Source organism: Carya illinoinensis, chromosome 8, assembly GCF_018687715.1.
Source record: "Carya illinoinensis cultivar Pawnee chromosome 8, C.illinoinensisPawnee_v1, whole genome shotgun sequence".
Lineage (NCBI taxonomy): Eukaryota > Viridiplantae > Streptophyta > Magnoliopsida > Fagales > Juglandaceae > Carya > Carya illinoinensis.
This window is the reverse complement of record NC_056759.1, coordinates 21488582-21508384: the sequence shown is the minus strand read 5'-3', so window position 1 is coordinate 21508384 and position 19803 is coordinate 21488582. Positions and strand designations below refer to the sequence as shown.

At 33.0% G+C, this 19803-nt stretch overlaps 1 protein-coding gene across 2 annotated transcripts; it reads right to left on the bottom strand.

The window, feature by feature from the left end:
* Nucleotides 1-12238: 12238 nt before the first annotated feature.
* Nucleotides 12239-16908, bottom strand: LOC122317929. 2 transcript variants are annotated; one of them, XM_043135011.1, is made up of 8 exons: nucleotides 16761-16908; nucleotides 16165-16411; nucleotides 15968-16054; nucleotides 15520-15801; nucleotides 14274-14444; nucleotides 13620-13673; nucleotides 12997-13143; nucleotides 12239-12849 (listed from the first exon to the last, which is right to left on the bottom strand). In XM_043135011.1, exons 2-8 carry the CDS (start codon nucleotides 16360-16362, stop codon nucleotides 12472-12474), a joined length of 1317 nt encoding a protein of 438 aa, XP_042990945.1. In that variant the 5' UTR covers nucleotides 16363-16411; nucleotides 16761-16908; the 3' UTR covers nucleotides 12239-12471. The 2 variants fall into 2 exon arrangements, with proteins under 2 accessions (XP_042990945.1, XP_042990946.1); XM_043135012.1 differs by lacking the exon at nucleotides 16761-16908 and adding an exon at nucleotides 16507-16691.
* Nucleotides 16909-19803: the final 2895 nt, after the last annotated feature.

Below are 19803 nucleotides of genomic sequence, written 5' to 3'. Positions count from 1 at the left end.
TAGTATGATTTATCTAGGATTTTAAAATGCAAAGTTTCTTTTTTACTTTTTCAGAGTGAATAGTACTAGCCTCGATAGTAGCACCTAATAGCAATATTTTCAAAATCACAGTGCAGAATGTCCAAATTAGGTTAGGGAAATTTTATTTGGAAACTTGGTGTAACAGCCCACTAGAAATTGAATAGTGAAATTTCTATTAACTTTAGGAACCTCATAAAAATCCCGTAAGTTTTCACGAATTGACTAATCGCATGGGTTTTAATCTGTCAGCATAGTCAGTATTACTACTCACTATAGTGTCAGAAGTGCTATTTCATTTATTTAAGATAGCTATAAGTGTTAAAATACAATAAGTTTTGTGTCATTAGGCGCAGTTAATTATCTATGATTTTATGGCGCAATAATCTCATTTTCAGTTTTCGAATAAAACGCTTGTTCGAAAATGTGCTTTGTTTATTTCAAGGCACTTTGGGGTTAAATGCACATTTAGTTTAGTGTGTAAGTTTAGATTTTTACCCTGCAAAGTTTATTTTCATTTTTCCTGGGAGTGAATAGTAACTCCAATAGTAACACCAAGTGTAGTGCTTTTACAATCACAGTGTAGAATGTCCAAATTAGGTTAGAAAAGTTTTATTTGGACATATGACAAGATCTTAGCCACACTTGATGAATAGTATTGGATACTTGACACCAAGAGGAACATGAGATGGAAATATGAAGGAAATCAAGGTGTGAGATTATACCACCTAAGTAAAACCTTATTCAATCCACCATCCAAATTGTGCCAAACCAAAGAGGATTTCAACCTTGTGAAACCCTAAATGGTTGGAATCCAAATGAAACCCCAAATGCTTAGTTGAAACTTTAACCATAAACGGTTTTCCCAAACCCTAAATTTGGCCTCCAAATCCTATTTGAACTGATTTCTAGCATAGTGTTTAATCATTTAATTAAATTACTTTCACATGCTATTCATTCCTCAAATTCATGTTATGATATCATTATCTAACCCTATAAACCTTGGAAATTTGATTGAGCCAAGAATTGATTGAGCCAAGAAAAATTAGAATTTCACATTAGTTTAGACACTCCAGTTTAAACAAAAGAGTTTCACTAAGATATTACCCCATGCTAGTACTTAGAGTCGTGATAGATGTAAATAGACTTGACATGATTTAAAAAGTTGTTCCCAAGATACACAAATTGTACTCGAGATGGAACGTGACATGAAGCGAAGGGACAGAAGCCCTAGTGTAACGTAACATGGCATGAATGTGAGACGAAAGACATAACATACTTTGAAATAGAAAACATTTCGTAGGATGACATAATATGTAACAGATAATATTTCATAATATGGTATAACATGTAACAGAAAATATTTTATAATATGAAATAACATGTAATAGAAAATATTACGTGACATGATGTATATGTAACAGATGGCATACTGTAACATGGCATATCAAGCTTCATTAAATCCCAAGAGGTAGTTGGAGGGCATCACAAGGTGATATTTGAACAATACATCTTTGGGTCAAAACCATACGTCCTTAGGAATTGTACCAGAGTACATGATTAAAATTTTAATATTTTATTAGACTTGAATTTTGCAAAGTATAAGGGTTAGTACGAGAAACTAATAAATGTAAACATGTGTTTTACGAAGTAACACATGACACGTGATTGAGTACCTAGAAATCTTAGTGAATTTAACAATCGTTGGAATAGAATCGTCTAATGGACGAAGGGCAAGGATTAGTGAAAGCTCTAAGTCTATTGACGACCATGCTCAGATAACAGCAACAGTAGCAAGTGCACGTGCCAAGACCAGAAGTTAGGAGTTGTCCCTACGAAAAGTTTCTAATGTATCGTTACAATTCTCTTCCCACCAAATCATAAATTGACGAACTATTTTGGTAATGAAGGGCCCATGAGGGCAGACAAGAGGATAATTGATCTCGAGCGAACATTCAAGATTTTTGATTGCACAGAAGACTAGAAGGTATTGTTCAAGGAGAAGCCTACATATGGTAGGATATAAGAAGGCAGCTTCTAGAAAGGGAGTTAGGAACCCTAGCAGCTTTGACTTGGGGAAGGTTCCTAGAAGATTTCAATAACAGATTCTTTCCAAATTTTGTAAAGTAACAAAAGGCCCAAGAGTTCGTGTCGTTGGTACAAGGCAACATGACTGTGGAACAACATGCTACCAAATTTGTGGAATTAGGGAGGTTTGCACCTCACCTAATTTCCACTAACAGGATGCATGCATAGAAGTTCCAGGGAGGACTACAACTTAGAATCCGCAGTCAAGTGGCATGTTTTAGAATCGATAATTACCAAAAATTGGTAAATGGGGCTGCCATTTCAGAAGTTGAAGCCTGAACAGAGAGGCTTGGCTGCTTAGATAAATTTTGAACGGAAAAGGGTCATGTCGTTTGCTGTATGTGGAACTGCTGAGATTTACTAGTCTAGGCAAAGGCAAAGGGATAGTGATTGGAAGATAGATGCGGTCCTCCAACTCGTATTGTGAAAAATTTCACAAGCTTTATGCCAAAGAATGCCATTATGGTTATGAAGTCTACTTTAGATGCAGAAAGCTCGAGCATGTGATCAAAGAGTGTTCCAATGTAACCCAGAGCAATGGAGCTAGTAATAATGGTGACAACAAGCCGATGCCAAGGCCCATATCCAAGCCGAAGTATACACTATAATGCCAGGTGATGTTGGTGCTAACGCTCCAAAGATCGAGGAAGCCGACATTATCACTGGTATCTTCTAAGACCTTGTATCTTTAATTTAGCTTAGATTGATAGAATTGCTATTGATAATCTTTATTCAAAGCTCATTTAGTAACTTTAGCGAAAACAAAAAAACCGAATACCGCATTCAAAGGCCCAAAAACTTATCAGTCAAGCTTCTCTTTAATGGTATAGTCCATGGCCGATTAACTTATTACTCAAATCACATCTCCGATGGCCTAGTCCAAGGCCCAATACCCTATCAATTCATGGGCCAAGAGATATTTCCTGGGCCGAATATAAATCCCTAATCGCAAATATCGTAATTCGTGAGGCCAATTGAACTTTCTTTTGTTTTATACAAACACTTGATCCAAGTGCGCGCAATTATAACAAGTCTGGATAAATTTCTTCTTTTATCACCAAGATCAAGCACTCGGCCATACAGCTCTATGTATCGTTAACATGAAATGTCTATTCTTCACCAATCTCAGAACAAATCATCATCAATTATACTCATCTAATCTCACAATGCCATATGCTTCCGCCCAACGAGCTTAAATTTCATAAGTTTCGTAAGAGTAGGGCTTGTTTAGGAAATTCATCTCATATCAAAATTTCTCCTAATTTTCTTTTCCAATATCATTCTAACACAAATATTTTTCAATTATAAATCTTCATTTAATCATTATAATATTTCCAAACTTTCAAACAAAATATAAAAAATAATACAACTTTTTAAAATTTCAAAACAAAATATCAAAAAATTTTATTATAACAATATTTTAATTTTATAATATTTTTTTCAACTCTTCCACCTTTTTCAAAAACCAGTAAGAACTCAAACTATTTTACTACTATTTACAAACTATTTTATTACTATTCATAAAATTTTTATCTCATCTCATTCTCCAAATATCCCCTAAATATCTATGATATGAAATTATCATTTTTCCTCGAACATTATTATGTACCTCAAATTGACTGTGATGATCTCATTAAAACTTAGGAACCACTACTCTAGTACAGTTTTCAATATAAAATTCGTGTATACAAAGTATTTCCAGTGTCTTTCAATCTAGTAAAATTGTAGGATTTTAAAATTTTTAAATTGGAGAAATAATATTTGTGATTTTAAAATATATAATTTTTGTGCATTTTCTTTAAAAAATTATATATAAATCTAAAATCTACATGAGAAAATCATTTATTTTAATAATAAACCTATTCATCATTGTAAATATTTTAAATTAGTTTTTCTCTTGCGCTATTGATTTTTCATTAAAAGAAAAATATTAAAAAATATAATATTTAAAAGATATGAAGGAAAAATAAATAATTTAATGGATGATATATTATAAAAATTAGTATATAAAATAAAAAAAAATATTAATGATATATTTTGTGATATCTCCATTTTACGTGTATTTTTATTGAGTGATTTTATTTAAATTATTATAATTAATGATTTTCTTATTTTAAATTAAAGGTGATTTTTGTAATATTATTTTATGAGTTTTAAGTGGTGAAATTATTTTAACGTGCTTTCTTGCTATTTATTATTATATTATCTTTTAATTTCTTTTTAATTTAAATTAGTTATTTTTGGGCTTTAAAATTTATTGTGTTTTTAGATTTTATTATTTTATTTTATTTAATCACTGCATTTGAATTATTTTATTTAACTTGTTGTTTTAAAAATAATTTTCATTGGATCAATTTAGTGACCTAAGTTTTGACGATTGGATCTTATTTCTTTTCCTTCATTTTTCTTTTCCCCTTTTTCTTTTTCCTCCTATTTTTCTTTTATCTTTTTCTTCTTCTTTGTTTCTTCTTTTTTTTCTTTTCTCCCCTGCTCTTCTCTCTCCCCGCGCATGGCACCCCTGTCTCCCTCTCCACGCCATTTCCTTCTTTTGCCCCAGCCAGCCGTGGCTCACTGGCGTGGCCCTCACGGGCCTTCCCACCTAATTCCCCACCGACCAGCGCACACCCCCACCAATTTCCAGTGCCACCGTTAAGTCACACAAGCTCCTCCAAGCCACACGGCTTTTGAGCCGTTTCGTTACAGTCGCTCCACCTCCGGCAACTATTTCTTTACCATTTTATTATCGACCCATTGCCGATTGTTGCCCAGATGACTAAGACAAGAGAATGCGTGAATTGAGTTGTATTTAAAAATTAAAAATTATAAATCAAACACAATATAAAATATAAACAAAATATGAATCAGCAATAAATATAAAGAGTAAGAGTAAGAGAGAAGCAAACTTAGTATGTTAACGAGGTTTGGTCTCATTACCTACGTTCTCGCCTCAAGCTATCCCTTGAAGATCTCTAAATTCACTATTCAACCTCTTTCAGGTGGAGATATAAATCTATTATACTTTTGAACAACACCGCTACAAAGGATCCGTGTAGAACACTCTATACACTTGTAATGACCTTACACATGGTGATTCAACTATTCCTTATGTAGAACATTTTCTATATGCACAAGAGTTGTACACACCCTTTTACTGATACAAGAGCTGATAGTGGGTAGGTTATCAGAAAACACTCCTCAATGAGTGAAATAAGAACAATACAGTGCAAATTATATCTCTCTTAAAATGAACAAGGTTTAAAGCTCAATGCTTAAAGAAGAAAGAATAAAAGTTTTGAATGAATGTTATATGCACTTGGTGTTGTGAATTTGAAGTTCTCAAATGATCCATTTATAGGCATATGAGACTTCATATTCAAATTTGAAAAGATTTACATGTTAAAGACAACATCATTAACTTTTCAAAAAATTCAAATAAAAGTTTCTTCTTTTTCATTTGTCAAAGACAACATCATTCACTTTTCAAAAATTTCAAACATAATCTTTTTACTTTTCGCATATGACAAAAGGAACACACTTTACTTTTCAAAATTTTCAAACAAAATCATCTACCTTTTACATAAGTCAAAAAAGAAAATCAATCACTTTTGAAAATATTCAAATAAAGTACACACATGTGAAAGATGACAATTAATTATCTTTAATATTTTCAAAGTTTTCAAACAAAATCATCTGCCTTTTGCATAAGTCAAAAAAGAGCATCAATCACTTTTGAAAATATTCAAATAAAGCATGCACATACGAAAGATGACAATCAATCATCTTTAATATTTTTAAAATTCAAACATTTAATCATGTCATGCACACGTGAAAGATGACAATCAATCATCTTTCAAAATTTTCAAAATATTCATGCACATATGGAAAATGTATTTTAATGCGTTATGATAAAATATTAATTTTGAATCTTAATCCTAATTTCAAATTTTTAAGAGATTTACAACATTACTCTTTAACTTTAATGTGAACTTGTTACTTTCTTGTTTATGCTTGGTTTCTTGATGTACTTGACTTCATTGTATAGACAACTTGAGTTTAACACTCCATTATTATTTGAATTCATTTATTATAATCAAAATCCGTGTGTAGATATATAATTATACGAAACTTGAAATCTTGAGTTCAAAACCGACCTAATCCACTCATTTCCAACTCTGATCTATCGCTGGAGCAATTACCACGAGCTAAACTCCGTTTTGGCCATTTTTGACTTCCACCGGCACCCACGGCCAACCCTCACTTCCATTAACTTCACCAATATCTCTAAGCCCTTCCGTATCAATTCCAAATTTTAATTTGTCCACATTAAAAAGTAGGTATTTTATGAACCATGGCCACAGTGTATTTTGCACTGTTACATTACTTTGTCGTCATTTTTTGCATCTCCATGATCCTTGAAAAATTATTTTATAGCATTGTAAATATTTTCCAAATCTTATTTAAGATTTAAATATATTATTGTTTTAACAATACACTATGTTGATTGGTTGTGCCGGACTGAGTTCGAGAAGTTCGATTATCGGATGGATTGGAGAACGAAATTATTTGTACATTGGTTGATGTTTGAATTTATTGGATATATTCGTAACTTGTCATTTGCATTGCATAGTGCATGCATGTATATGTGTTGGATATTGAAAACTTAGTTTTCACATATAAAATAGATTTTTGGGTGCGTGCGTATCACGACCCTAAGCTGAAATGGGGTATTATCTCGGTGGAACTCCTCTAGTCACTCGGGAGCACAATATACTGAATGATGTCCCCTATGGTGTCGTTGGATAACAACAGGATCAGACAGTATGGTAACGCTCTCGTGTCGACTCCGTGGCCCCTCTGCTGGCGGGGGTTATAAGATGCTTGGCTACGTACGCGTTGGGTGTGGAACTGGGTATCGCTCGTGTAGATGTCATATACGTAGTCATTACCTATGGTGTGGCATAGGATCTAGGGTGTGGAAATGGTCTCTAGGGGAGATCATAGTGCATATGGATATTAGCTATTGATTTGAGATTGGATTTTGGGCCATTTTCTAGAAAAATGACGAGGAAAGGTTTTAAAGGAAATGTTTTGAGTCAAATGTGATTTTTGACGTGAGTTAGAAAAATGTTTATTTTTAGGAAATGATTATTTTCGGATATCATGCATATGGCTAGGGTTATACAAGAAATCGTGAAACCGACCGTGACCAACTCAGACCGGCTACCAAAGGCCAGAACTAGCCGAAACCTCCAAGGAACCTGTCGGCGGGTGGCAAAGTTTTAACAAAACCAATTGTTGTCAGTTCGATCGCGGTTTGAGGCTGGCTTAAACTGCTAAACCGACCAATGTAATAATACCTTTTTTTAAAAAAAAATTATATCAATATGAAACGACTCCGTTCCACTTAAGTTTAAGAGGAATGACGTCGTTTTACTCTTACATTTGTGTTTTAGACACAAATTAAACGACGCAATTTGTTATTAAACGAAACGGTATCGTTTTGTCTATAAGGTGCGAAAAAAAATAAATCGAACAGCGTTGATTGTTTAGATATTATATTGTCTTCTTTTTCCCCCCGTTTCGATTCTGTTTCTAACCCTCTCTTTCTCTCCTCTACAACTCTCTCTCTCTACTTTCTCAGACGTATGAAGCTAGCAGAGGGGAACTGAGAACTGACCGTGAACCGCCGAAGTCGATACGGCCTGTTATTCTCCTCACAGTCGATCGGTTAAGGTCGGTTGCTCTGCTGTTTTCCCTCTCATCGATCGGCGGCAGCTTTTACCAAAAACCGCATTAAATGGGTCGGTTTTCATCCCTACATATGGCATCATGTTCATGCACATTGTTGTTACCTTAATATATTTTTATCTTATGGGTTGTTTTGATTATTACTTACCTGCAGTACCGTCTTTGGTACCATAGATTTTGATGCAAAGGACGAGGAGACTAAGCCCAAAGAGATGTCTTTGCTGGAGGAGTGATCGGGGATCACTCGTGAATTGTGATTTATTTCCTGCTTTTATTTGTTTCTTTTGATTTATATTGTATTTTTACTGATTATTTGTAATATTTTTAATACGTTTGTTTTTAAGCGAGCTTGTATTTAAATAAATTTTGATACTTAGTTAAAAGACTTTTATTACCTGCTACGTTATTTTTGTTATACACATGTTGTATATCCACACACTTAACATTTAGTGATAAAATACATGATCGGTATTATCAGCATCTTGATATCTCGATTTTTACATGTTTGTATATAGTAATTGTAAACATCATATATTTTAAAAGATAAAATAAAAAATATATTAAGAGTGAAATAAGTTCAATATTAAAGTTCCCTTTTGCTAAAAGTTTTGGCTTCAAAACAGTAAGCTGATAAGACATGCGATGAATTTGTTAACGCATTGACCAAACAAACATGAAAAGCTGTCTTGTCTCTCGGCTCTCTACTCTGTAGGTAATACAAATTAACCGTCGCATCCCCTACAGCAAGTGTGTTCGTCAACATCATTATAGACAGCAGTGTTTCAACCTAGAGAAAAGCTAAATTCACCGAATAATGGGTCCCGAATTGGGTCTCATCTTCTTCTTATTCTTCCTTCTTTCTTTCTTTCTTTTTAATGATTAAAAGAATATTTTTTTTCATAATATTATAAACTCTTTTATAAAAAATATATATTTAAAAATAAAAAAAAATTAGGCCTTCTCGAGACTAGTCTCATGCATCACGGTTCTTCAACCTGACATAACAACAAGGTTTTGGATTTCATTTCTAAAGGCTAGTAAAAATGAATATAATCCTTTAAAAAATGTGAGTTTGTTAATTTGTTTGTTTCTTTTTTTTTTTTTTTTTTCAACTCAAGATCAATGCATTATTTTCACTATACTACTTCGTATTAAAGACTAATTTCCATACCAAAAAAAAAAAAAAAAAAAAAAAGAAAAATCACTGGCCGGCCGGATCTTAAAAAAAGGGAACCTTTGTGTCAAGCTCTCTCTATCGGATGGTCATTGGTTTTGCTGGACTGATCAGCTGAAGAAGGACAGATCACTTGATCAGTTGATCTGCAGCCTATAGTTGCGTGGTAGTTCATTCGCTGTCAACACATACATGAGCTCTATTTCTTCTTCATTCCCGATATAACTACTCAAATTTGGATGAGAGTCTATATATAATAATATTTACTAGGGCTGTACAGAACTTGACGGGACCGGCCACAGCCGATGGGGACTGGCTGTCGGGATTCAGAACCAGTTGAAACTTGCAAAGAATTGGTCTACCGGCAATATAAATTTAATGAAACTAATGCTAACCGATTCAGTCCCGGTTTGAACCAAACCCAAATCGCCAACCCGGCTGATTATATATATTATATATATCTCTTATGTAAAACAACATCTTTTTACATAAATAAGTGAAAATGTATCGTTTTACAACTATCGTTTACAAAAAAAATTAAAATGAAATGACGCCGTTTGATTTATTACACAAAACGGCATTGTTTGGCTCTAGGATTTAATACTCTCACCCCCCCCCCCCCCTCTCCTTCTTCTCCCTACCGCTATTTGGTTTTAGGGTTCTTAGACTCTCTCTCAACTCTCATGCACAATCATAGCTATTGTGAGTCTCTTCTCTCTCATGTTGTGCAACCTCTCCCTCCAATAACCAACAGCATCTATCTTGCCCTCTCTCTCACATAGCGTAGCTCTCCTTGGTTAGGCATTAACCTCTCTCCCCTCCTATTTTTCATCACTCATTTCGTTGAGCTCTCCCATCTTGTCAGCCATGGAAAAATCTGGGACTTCAAGTGTTTTATTGTGTTGATATATACCAAAACCCGCTTGGATACTAAAATTATATGAACTCATCTCATCTAATCTCATCATTATAACTTTTTTAAATTTCTACATAAAATATAATAAACAATTCAACTTTTTCAAATCCTAAAACAATAATAATATTAAAAAATAATATTTTAACAATATTTTATTTAACTTTCAACTTTCATCTAAAACCATCTAATTTCATCTCACTATATAAACGAGCTCTAATGGTTTTGTAACTTTATTTTATGAATTTGTTGGTGTCTGGTGAATCGGTGGTGATGGAAAACCGATTACCAAACCGTCGAACCAATCAGTACCGACCATCGGATTTCAGTCGATTCTTTTTCTCCCTATCAGTCAATTTCAGTCGAGAATAGTATATTGTTGAACCCAAAGGAGTTTTAAACTCAAGTTATCTATACAATAGAATCAAGTACATCAAGGAACTAAGCATGAGCAAGAATGGAACAAATTCACATTAAAATCATAGAGTAATGTTATAAATCTTTTAAAAATTCGAAATTAAGATTAAGACTCAAAATTAATATTTTATCATAAAACATTAAAATGCATTTTCTACATGTGCATGAATATTTTGAAAATTTTGAAAGATGATTGATTGTCATCTTTCACATGTGCATGCTTTATTTGAATATTTTCAAAAGTGATTGATACTTTTTTTGACTTATATAAAAGGTAAATGATTTTATTTGAAAATTTTGAAAATATTAAAGATGATTGATTGTCATCTTTCACATGTGTATGCTTTATTTGAATATTTTCAAAAGTGATTTATGTTATTTTTGACTTATGCAAAAGGTAAATGATTTTGTTTGAAAATTTTGAAAAGTAAAGTTTACTTATTTTGTCATATGCAAAAAGTAAAAAGATTAGGTTTGAAATTTTTGAAAAGTAAATGATATTGTCTTTAACATGTGAATCTTTTTAAACTTGAATATGAAATCTCATATGCCTATAAATAGATCATTTGAGAGTTTCACATTTACATCACTAATTACATACAACATTCATTCAAATCTTTTATTCTCTATTTTCTAAACATTGAACCTTAATCATTGTTCATTTTAAGAGAGATATAGTTTACGCTGTATTGTTTTTATTTTACTCATTGATGAGTATTTTCTGATAACCTACTCACTATCAGCTCTTGTATCAGTAAAAGGATGTATATAACCCTTGTATGGGTAGAGCGTGTTCTATACAAAGAATAGTTGAATCATTACGTATAAAGTGATTGCAAGTGTAGACGATGTTCTACATAGATCGTTTGTAGCGGTGTTGTTCAAAGGTCTAATAGGTTTTTATCTCTACCTGAAGGAGGTTAAATAGTGAATTTGAGGATTCTCAATGGATAGCTTAAAGTGAGGACGTAGGCAGTGGGGCCGAACCTCGTTAACGTACTGAATTTGCTTCTCTCTTACCCTTACTTTTTATATTTATTGCTGCTTCGTATTTTATTTATATTTTATATTGTATATTTGATTTATAATTGTTAATTTCTCAAATATAACTTAATTCACTCCCCCTCTTGTGTTAGTCATCTGGGCAACAATACATTTTCTCCTTGTTAATGCGGTTTTAGTTTTGGACCTAAATCGCACCAATACCTTCAGCTTTCAACCCTATTACTTACGAGTCAAATGCCTCGTGACCGACTAGAAGACAAGAACAATCATAAAAAAAAAAAAAAAAAAAAATTCAAATTCTAAATATTAATACTATTATTATTATTATTATTATTATTATTATTATTGTAACTGATATAGTTAACTTCCACATCAATAATGAATTTAATGCATCAATAAATAAACTTACAAATAAATTATATTAAATATTTTACATGGATGGTAAAAACTGGTACAACACATGATGAATGGTATATCGTAGCATTACTCTTAGTCGATTGGAGCATTAATATTATTGATCTCATAGTATATTATATCAAGAGAGTGCCATCATTTTCATTACCCCCAGAATGAATAATTTGGTGCAGATTCAATTGAAATATTGGAAGGAGTTAGGAGTAAAGAGGCAACCATTCATCATTGTGTTGTACCAGTCTATTATCCCAGGTAAAGATAAGTAATGTTAGATAGAATTATATATAATATACAAATCTCTTTGGAAAAGAGTTAGACTCATTGTTAAAAAAATAATTTTTTCATAGAGTCTCATAATTACAAACTTATTTTTATTATTTTTAAAATGAGTGTGCGTAACTTGCACATCCTAAAACTCTAAATATAATTTTTTATTAACTAAACATTGAAATAAACAGTGCTTATCCAAATAGTAGTACTGCTTCTTCAAGCCGACTATGCATTGCTTAGTTAGTTATTCATATTAATAGTACACCATTGAACATTAAAAAATGTGGTAGTAGCAGCAAAAGGATATAAACTACGTAATTACAAGTTAAAGAATTTGGCAATAAAGCTGTTACGCACGTCAACCTAGTTCATTTGTTGTGATGATCACAATGATGATGGGCCTGTGGTTGGTGGTGATCATTAATTATTGGCACTGGGGATTGTTCCCTGGGCCCCCATAGTAGAAGTATGTACCCCACTGGTTGTTATAGGAGCTCTTGATGTTGTAACAATTGGTATTCTCAGCTAGGGTTGTGATATCTTGGACTGAGCTGAGACTATTATCGGCGTCCACGATCTCTAGGTTCCTGAAATAGCTTGCTTTCCCGAACCCTTCATCGGCAAAGTGGCCTGAGCCCATTTGGGTGGAGGTGTGCTCGCCGTTCGCCCGTGTGTTCACCACCTCACCGCCCCACTCCACCATTGTCGCACGGTCAGCTAAGTGCGTAAATATCTCTGCCGGCCAATATCCCACCAATGTATTGTCCGCAAAGCTCATCCACCAATTTCCAACTTTTGGGTCCTAGTTATAACATTAAAGAAGAGAAACACATCAAGAGAAGGTCACGGAGATACAAACGGTTTATATAATATCTTAAAAGATTGGTAGACTTGAACAGTACTTGAACCTTGTTCTATAGGATATTCAACGATAAATTTGCATGTATACCTTCCAAATGAGGATGCTAATGTCAAATTGGTTGCCTAAGAATGATGAGACCGGAGAAATGGCTGCTCCGATGGCTATCTTACTATTGGTTTGCACAAATCCTGCACAAAGAAGGTTGTAGCACCCCGTTGCCTGATACGAATCTGACTGTTTTATAGAACCAAATGATGAAAATTAACCAGCATGTGTTAGTGCATGGTATTGCTTCATTGAATTGAATTGTTCATTTACAATATGGATGATGCTACTATGCGTCCCCCTGCCCTTAGTGCAAAAGTTGATTTTTTTTTTTTTTTTAAATAAAACGTTAAAAACACACACTTTTTTCATAATAACGTCTAATAGATATGGTCTAATGATCTCATTTGTCATCATGTTTCTTAAGTTAACCCTAAAAAACTGTCTTTGATATTGTCGTCCATGATTTCAACTTGCTTAAGATATGAGCATAGATATATAACGCTAATAATGTATAATGATATTTGTATACAAATATCATTATTTCTAAAGTATTATTAAAGTTTTTATCAGTTAAATCAGTTATAAGAAAATAAAAAATTGCGTATCCAAACATGAAAGTGAAAGTAATAAGTTGAAATATCGGTGATAGAGAGACTTCTCACCGTCCAGTAGGTGAACAATCTAGGCCTGCTGTCACCATAAAGCTCCGGACTGACCTGACTAGTAGAATAACCAAAATTTAGGAAAGTTTACGCTAGTACCTTTTTTCACTGTTGATATTGAAAAAAAAAAAACAAATAAAAAACAATTTCCAGAATTTCTCTCTTTCATTATCTATAATAAATGATGTATTTTCTTTTAAAAAAATATTAATATGCCGCTTCATTTGTCCCCTCATTTTGTCAACTTTTGTATTTATTTTTTTTAAAAAAAATTTCTTTATTTAATAATTAATGAAGTGACATTTAATATATTTATGTATTTTTAAAAAATTTTTAAATATGTTAAAAAATATAAAAAAATAAAAATAAAAATTTATACCAGTAAACATGCCCAATCAAAGTTAGCCATCACACTAACACCACCCTCTCTATTTTCAAATATTTATTATTTATTCATGCACATAATTTTTCACTTCTATTTTCAAATTTGAATTTATTTGACTTGAGTTATCTCCGAATATTCTAATTCAATGCATTATTTAGTAAATATAATTTTTAATTTTTTAAGATAATTAAAAATAATAATATATTTTTCTAGGAAGAAATTAAGCATTGGACAGTGTGTGTGGCAGGAGAGGAAATGGAAATAAGTACCTGCCAACCAGCTTCTATGCTGTTGAGATCTGAGCCGTCAAATGATCCCGAAAGAATCCAAACTTGGGAGAGGCTGAACTCATTGACCACTTGGATTGTTGGGTCCCACACGTTAATTGTCGCCCTAGCTCCGTACAGTTCTTGCGATGCTCCGGTGTAGGCTATTGCATGCTATAAATGTGCATTGTACTAAATGATTAACAATTTTGTTTTATTGGTAATCAAAATGATTAAATCTTGATATTCACTGCATTTGGAACTCATTTGATATCGACGTCACTGCAGAGAAAAAGCAGTACGAAGATGGATAAAAGAAAAAAAAGTACGATTTTAAATGTCTATTATTTTAAAAAATAAAAATTCTATCTACAGATATTTTTATATATTTTTTATACTTAATTAATATAATTAATTAAAATATTATTTAATATAAAATAACTATTTAGACTAATTACATCAGTGAATGCTTGTCACATTATTCTTTACACATTCTGTTGATATAACTTCATTTGATCTATTAGATCTGAAAAATATATTTACTGTCCATTTTCTCATTATTCTCTCATAATCTCATGATATGAAATTAGATAATAGGTTTATAAATAAAATATAACAAATAATCTCGATCCAATCATCTAATGCATGCCATATTATTGAATGATAAGAAGATGATGAAAATTGAGATGATGAGTAACATTAATACTCGTTTACAATTTGACGAACCATATCAATTTGTAAAATTACTTTTGTCTAATTTTTTTGTAGTAAGAGGATTTCTTATTTGCCATTGATGATAAAGAGCACATTTTATTATTAAATTGTTTAATCCATTTCAAGTGAGAAACCCATTATATATATATATATATATATAACCCTTTTTTAAATTTCCTCACTTTTAATGCAGCAGTACTAGATCTGAACCCTTAACTAGAATTTATATAACAAATTAAAGGCGCGCAATACATATTATATATAAAGCTCTTTGAAACTTCGAGGCCATGGTTTTTAATAACTTGAACGGGAATTCTTAACCTGAAGAGAACCAAATGAACCCTTATAGATAAATGTTTTCTTTCCTACTTCGGCTTCTACTGCCTCCTAATTGTCATGTGTGCCGTTACGAAAAAAATGGTCATTAATCATCATGATTATACACGACATGCACATTATACACATTACCAATATTAATGGAGGCAAAAATTGGGAGGAAATATCGTGATCGGGATCATGATCATGGCATACGTACCTCATGGCCATTGCCGCTGACTACATCCGGTGCATCGGTACTTCGGCTAATAAGAGGAACCCTACGCTGTTTCTTCCCAAAGTGAAACAAAGACTTGGCCCTCAACACATCAGCGGCTGTGCTTCGCCGTATGGGAATTGTTCCCTTTGGACATCGTGTCCCGTTTCGATGCCACAGTTGCCACGCACCTCTTACTCCTTCATTGGCAGTACTACTACTGTTGTTCTCTCCTTGATCATCTTCTTTCCCCATTCTCACTTTTGGCATCTCTGAAGGATGTCTCTGTTCCATTCACGCATGCAACATGAATAGGCCTCATTGATGTATATGCGGGATGTTTAATTTAAGAAAATACCCATTTTCAGACCCCTATACCCCATAAAAGGAAAACGAAGAAGATAGAAGAAAGGAAAAGTTAGAGAAGTAGTATCTTTTCAGTTTTTTCTACCTGGATCTTGTGGTTCTTTAAAAGCGGATGATCTAAAGCTGGCTGTTTTCTTTTATGGACGCAATCAACGATATCTCCATCTGGGCTCTGCAGGGAAGTCAAAAGATGACATCAAATGACGAAAGAACAGATGAAATTCAATGAAAATATACGGACAATGATAAATGATCTTCTGAAGAGAAAAAACGCATGTATACCTCTATCGTCATGACAGCAGGCTTGTTAATCTTGTCCAAATGCCTCTTTATCCGTTCAAGTCTCAAGCTACTCACTTGCTTATACATTGTATAATTTAGGCCTGAAACGACCGGATATCTTCCAAGAAAGAGGGTTAAGAAGAATGGCAGGAGAGCAGGAAGTAGTGAAAATCCTCTCTTCCTTCCAGCAATATCCATCTCTAATTCAGTGCCAAGAAAGAAACTGGGGACAACTAGAACGCCATTACTAGCAAAACAAAAGCACAAAGAAGATCTTAGTTTTCCTTCAAATAACTAAACCCAAACACCAAAGCAAACAAGAAAATACACAAGGAAAATGACTTGTATCAAGGGAGCCTCTCTCTCTCTCTAGATCTCTCTCTCTGTCTTAATGGCAAGGAGGGGTGGTGGGTGGAGGTTAATTAAACGATGCACAGAGCCCATTGGACCCTCAGCATCAAGATCATCATTGCTTTCATTGCATTCATACACAGAGGTACAGTATTTGAATTTTGTTCTTCGGAATGGCAAACCTTGAAGAAAAGAAATTAAGAGTAGGAGAACAGGCTTGAAGGCATTATAAAAACCCGACCTACCCAACTGAAAGAACCCCTTTTATTGATCTCCTTCAATGTGCATCTGCCACCATACACCTCGTCATTAATATTTCCTCGAAACAGCACACCTTCTACGTCTCTAGTTTGCTTCCTTTCCGTCTCAGTCTGATCTCCTTCCCTAGTGTCACCCTTTTTATACGGTAATTGATCAATTGGCTGTGCTTTCTAGTTTCTGCCCTTGGGCACTGCTGCCACATGGCACTGTCCCACTTTTCTTTTCCTAGTCACCACATGATTTCTTTACCTAATGCAGGTATTTATCCGAACGCGAATATGATATATATGTTACCGTCTTCAACATCTTTTATTTATTAGCTGGAATTGTTGACTTGTTTATATTCTTCCTCTTAAAATCTGTCTCTCTGTCAACAATACCAAACAAAATAAAAGGAATGATATATATATAGTGCACACACACACATACATATGAGGCGTTTGCATAAATATATGTAATTATTAATTTTCAACATAAATCAAATATTGCTGTATGTTGAACTAGTACTATTGCTTTCATTCTTCACCAGCCAGAATTCTCTACACTGCATGAACAAACGTCGGGTCTTTTCTTCTTTCTTCTTTTTCCGACGTACGTGTAAAGTTAAGAAAATAGTGTTTCTAATTGTAAAATAATCAAGCCCGAGTAATTAATATAAGGGAAAACGATCGACGTGCTCGATCTGGCCTATTAAATAGATTCATCATGTGATATTTTATCTGGATCGATATGGCCACATCGACTTTATATATTTATATATCATATATACACATACATATGCAATCTATACATACACACAAACTCTATGGAAATGACCGTGGCATTTATATATATATATATAGTTAATTACTTATTCACAACTATTTAAAATAATGGTAAAACTTGCTAGCTAGGGTTTGGACTTTGAGGTAATGAAACCCCAGATCGAAAGAAATTATTACTTATTTTTTCAGATTTCAACGTATTGGGGGTGGGGAAGCTGCTTCTATGCTGGTTGTTGGTTTTCATACTTTCAGAGTATTAGATTCGAAGCAATCCGCCCTTGATCTGTGCGTGCTTCATAACGCTCTTCCCCATGTGGTATACATAATTATTTATAGTATACATTTACAACATTAATAAATGGGATAGTAATAGAATAATAAATGAAGCATTTGATAATAATAAATGAAGACTACTTCTATTCTCATGTGGAATTGAATTCAATTTATATAAAGGACTTAAATACTCTCCGCGCGCGGCTAGCTTCTGATAAAGGCACAATTGGGAACTAACTTTCGGTTGGTTTGATAATCGAGCAATTAATTCCGTCTTCAAGATATATAAACACGCACGTAAGAAACATCATCATACCGTGCATGATGATCTCACTTTTCCTACAGAATCCTTAATTAGTTGCATTTTCTATGTGCATATCATCACGCTGGGGATCAGTATAGGCCGGGCGATGCTATTGTTTGACAAATGAATTTAGTGTCGACCGTTGATCATGTAAGTAGGCATTTCCGCAGTTAAAGCCAGTACCAAATCAAATCCACACGAAAATGCATGCAGCTTTTGTTGAAAGTCAAGTTAGGAAATAAGGCCATACGTATAAATCAACAACCAACGAGGGGTATTCTTTTCGCTACAGTCAAAGCTCGCTTTGAAGGCAAGGAGTGTGCATGAAAATGTGACTTCTTGTATGCAGTACAAGTCACATAAAAATTAGTGTTTCCTGTGCATGCAGAAAGCAACATATTAATATAATATAAATGTATACACAAAAAGAATGGCTACGCGATCTTATATAAGTAATATACCAATTAATATTATCAGATATAATATGTTAAATCTATTTTAAAATAATAAAAAAAAATTATTGTAACATCCAAACTTTTGAAGTTTGTAATTTAAGAAAATTAGGAATTTTACTTTATAATTACTAGGATTTGTAGATCACTACAACAAAAAGACTTTTTTGAGAAGATATTTTTTAGGAAGAAATAAAAATGATCCCATAAAATGAGTTTTAAGGACGACCCTAAATACTAATGAAACTCATTTGCCATTCGAACAATAAATATTACATTTGAACGGGATATTTGGGAATGAAAACTTTTGTCCCCAATAATACTAAATTATTCAATCATAAAAGAAATAACCATTCGAATGGATATTAGTTAGGGTCGATCAAAAAATTGGTGGGATAAGTTAATAAATTTAACGAAAAATTTGTAGAATTTATTTGAGTGTTCAAATGAAAATGAGTTTTTGTTCACTCCTTTTCATTCAAAACAATTTATATTTCATTCGATCAATTAGTTTTGATATGGAAGAAGTTGTTCCAAATAATAGAAACGTTCAAACATGGATAGTAACTGTTCGATCAGTACTAATATTGGCCCATTTGAATGGAAAATATGGTGGGATCAATGAGCAAATCTTTGACAGGAATCGAAAATCCATTCGAATCTACAATATGTTTAGGCTTTAGGAATGCTGTGAAAACTTCGGAAAGTTTTTACGAATTAATCAATCACATAGGTTTTAGTCTATCAGCATAGCCAATCTTATTACTTAATATGGTGCTAGAAATACAATTTTATTTATTTGAGGTACTTAGGAGTGCAAGAATGAGAACGGTTTGCGCCATTAGACTCAAATAAATATGAAAAATTCTATGTGCAGTCATTTTTGCGGACTCCTTTGTGCACTCCAGTGATATGATTGGTTGTGTATTAAAAAAAAATTAATCCAGCCAATCATATCAGTGAAGTGCGCAAAAATGACTGTACGTAGCATTACTCAATAAATATTTAGGATATTATAGTGCAATAAAATGATTTTCGATTTCTGGAAGAACAATTGCTTGAAATCATGTTTTGATTTATTTGAGGCACTTTGAAATCTGATTTTGATATAAAAAAAATAAAAAAATAAAAATTGCATTTTGAGGTGATTATTTAGGATTTTACAATGTAAAATTTATTTTTCACTTTTTTGAAAGTGAATAGTAACCTCGTTGTTAGCACTCAATCCAGTGTT

Coding starts and splice junctions, on each gene's coding strand:
- LOC122317929 (XM_043135011.1), bottom strand. CDS start 16,362: ATGGATATTGCTGGAAGGAAGAGAGGATTTTCACTACTTCCTGCTCTC. Junction 13,674..14,273: donor GCATAGAAGCTGGTTGGCAG/GTACTTATTTCC, acceptor TCTACTAGTCAG/GTCAGTCCGGAGCTTTATGG. Junction 13,144..13,619: donor GATTGTTCACCTACTGGACG/GTGAGAAGTCTC, acceptor TCTATAAAACAG/TCAGATTCGTATCAGGCAAC.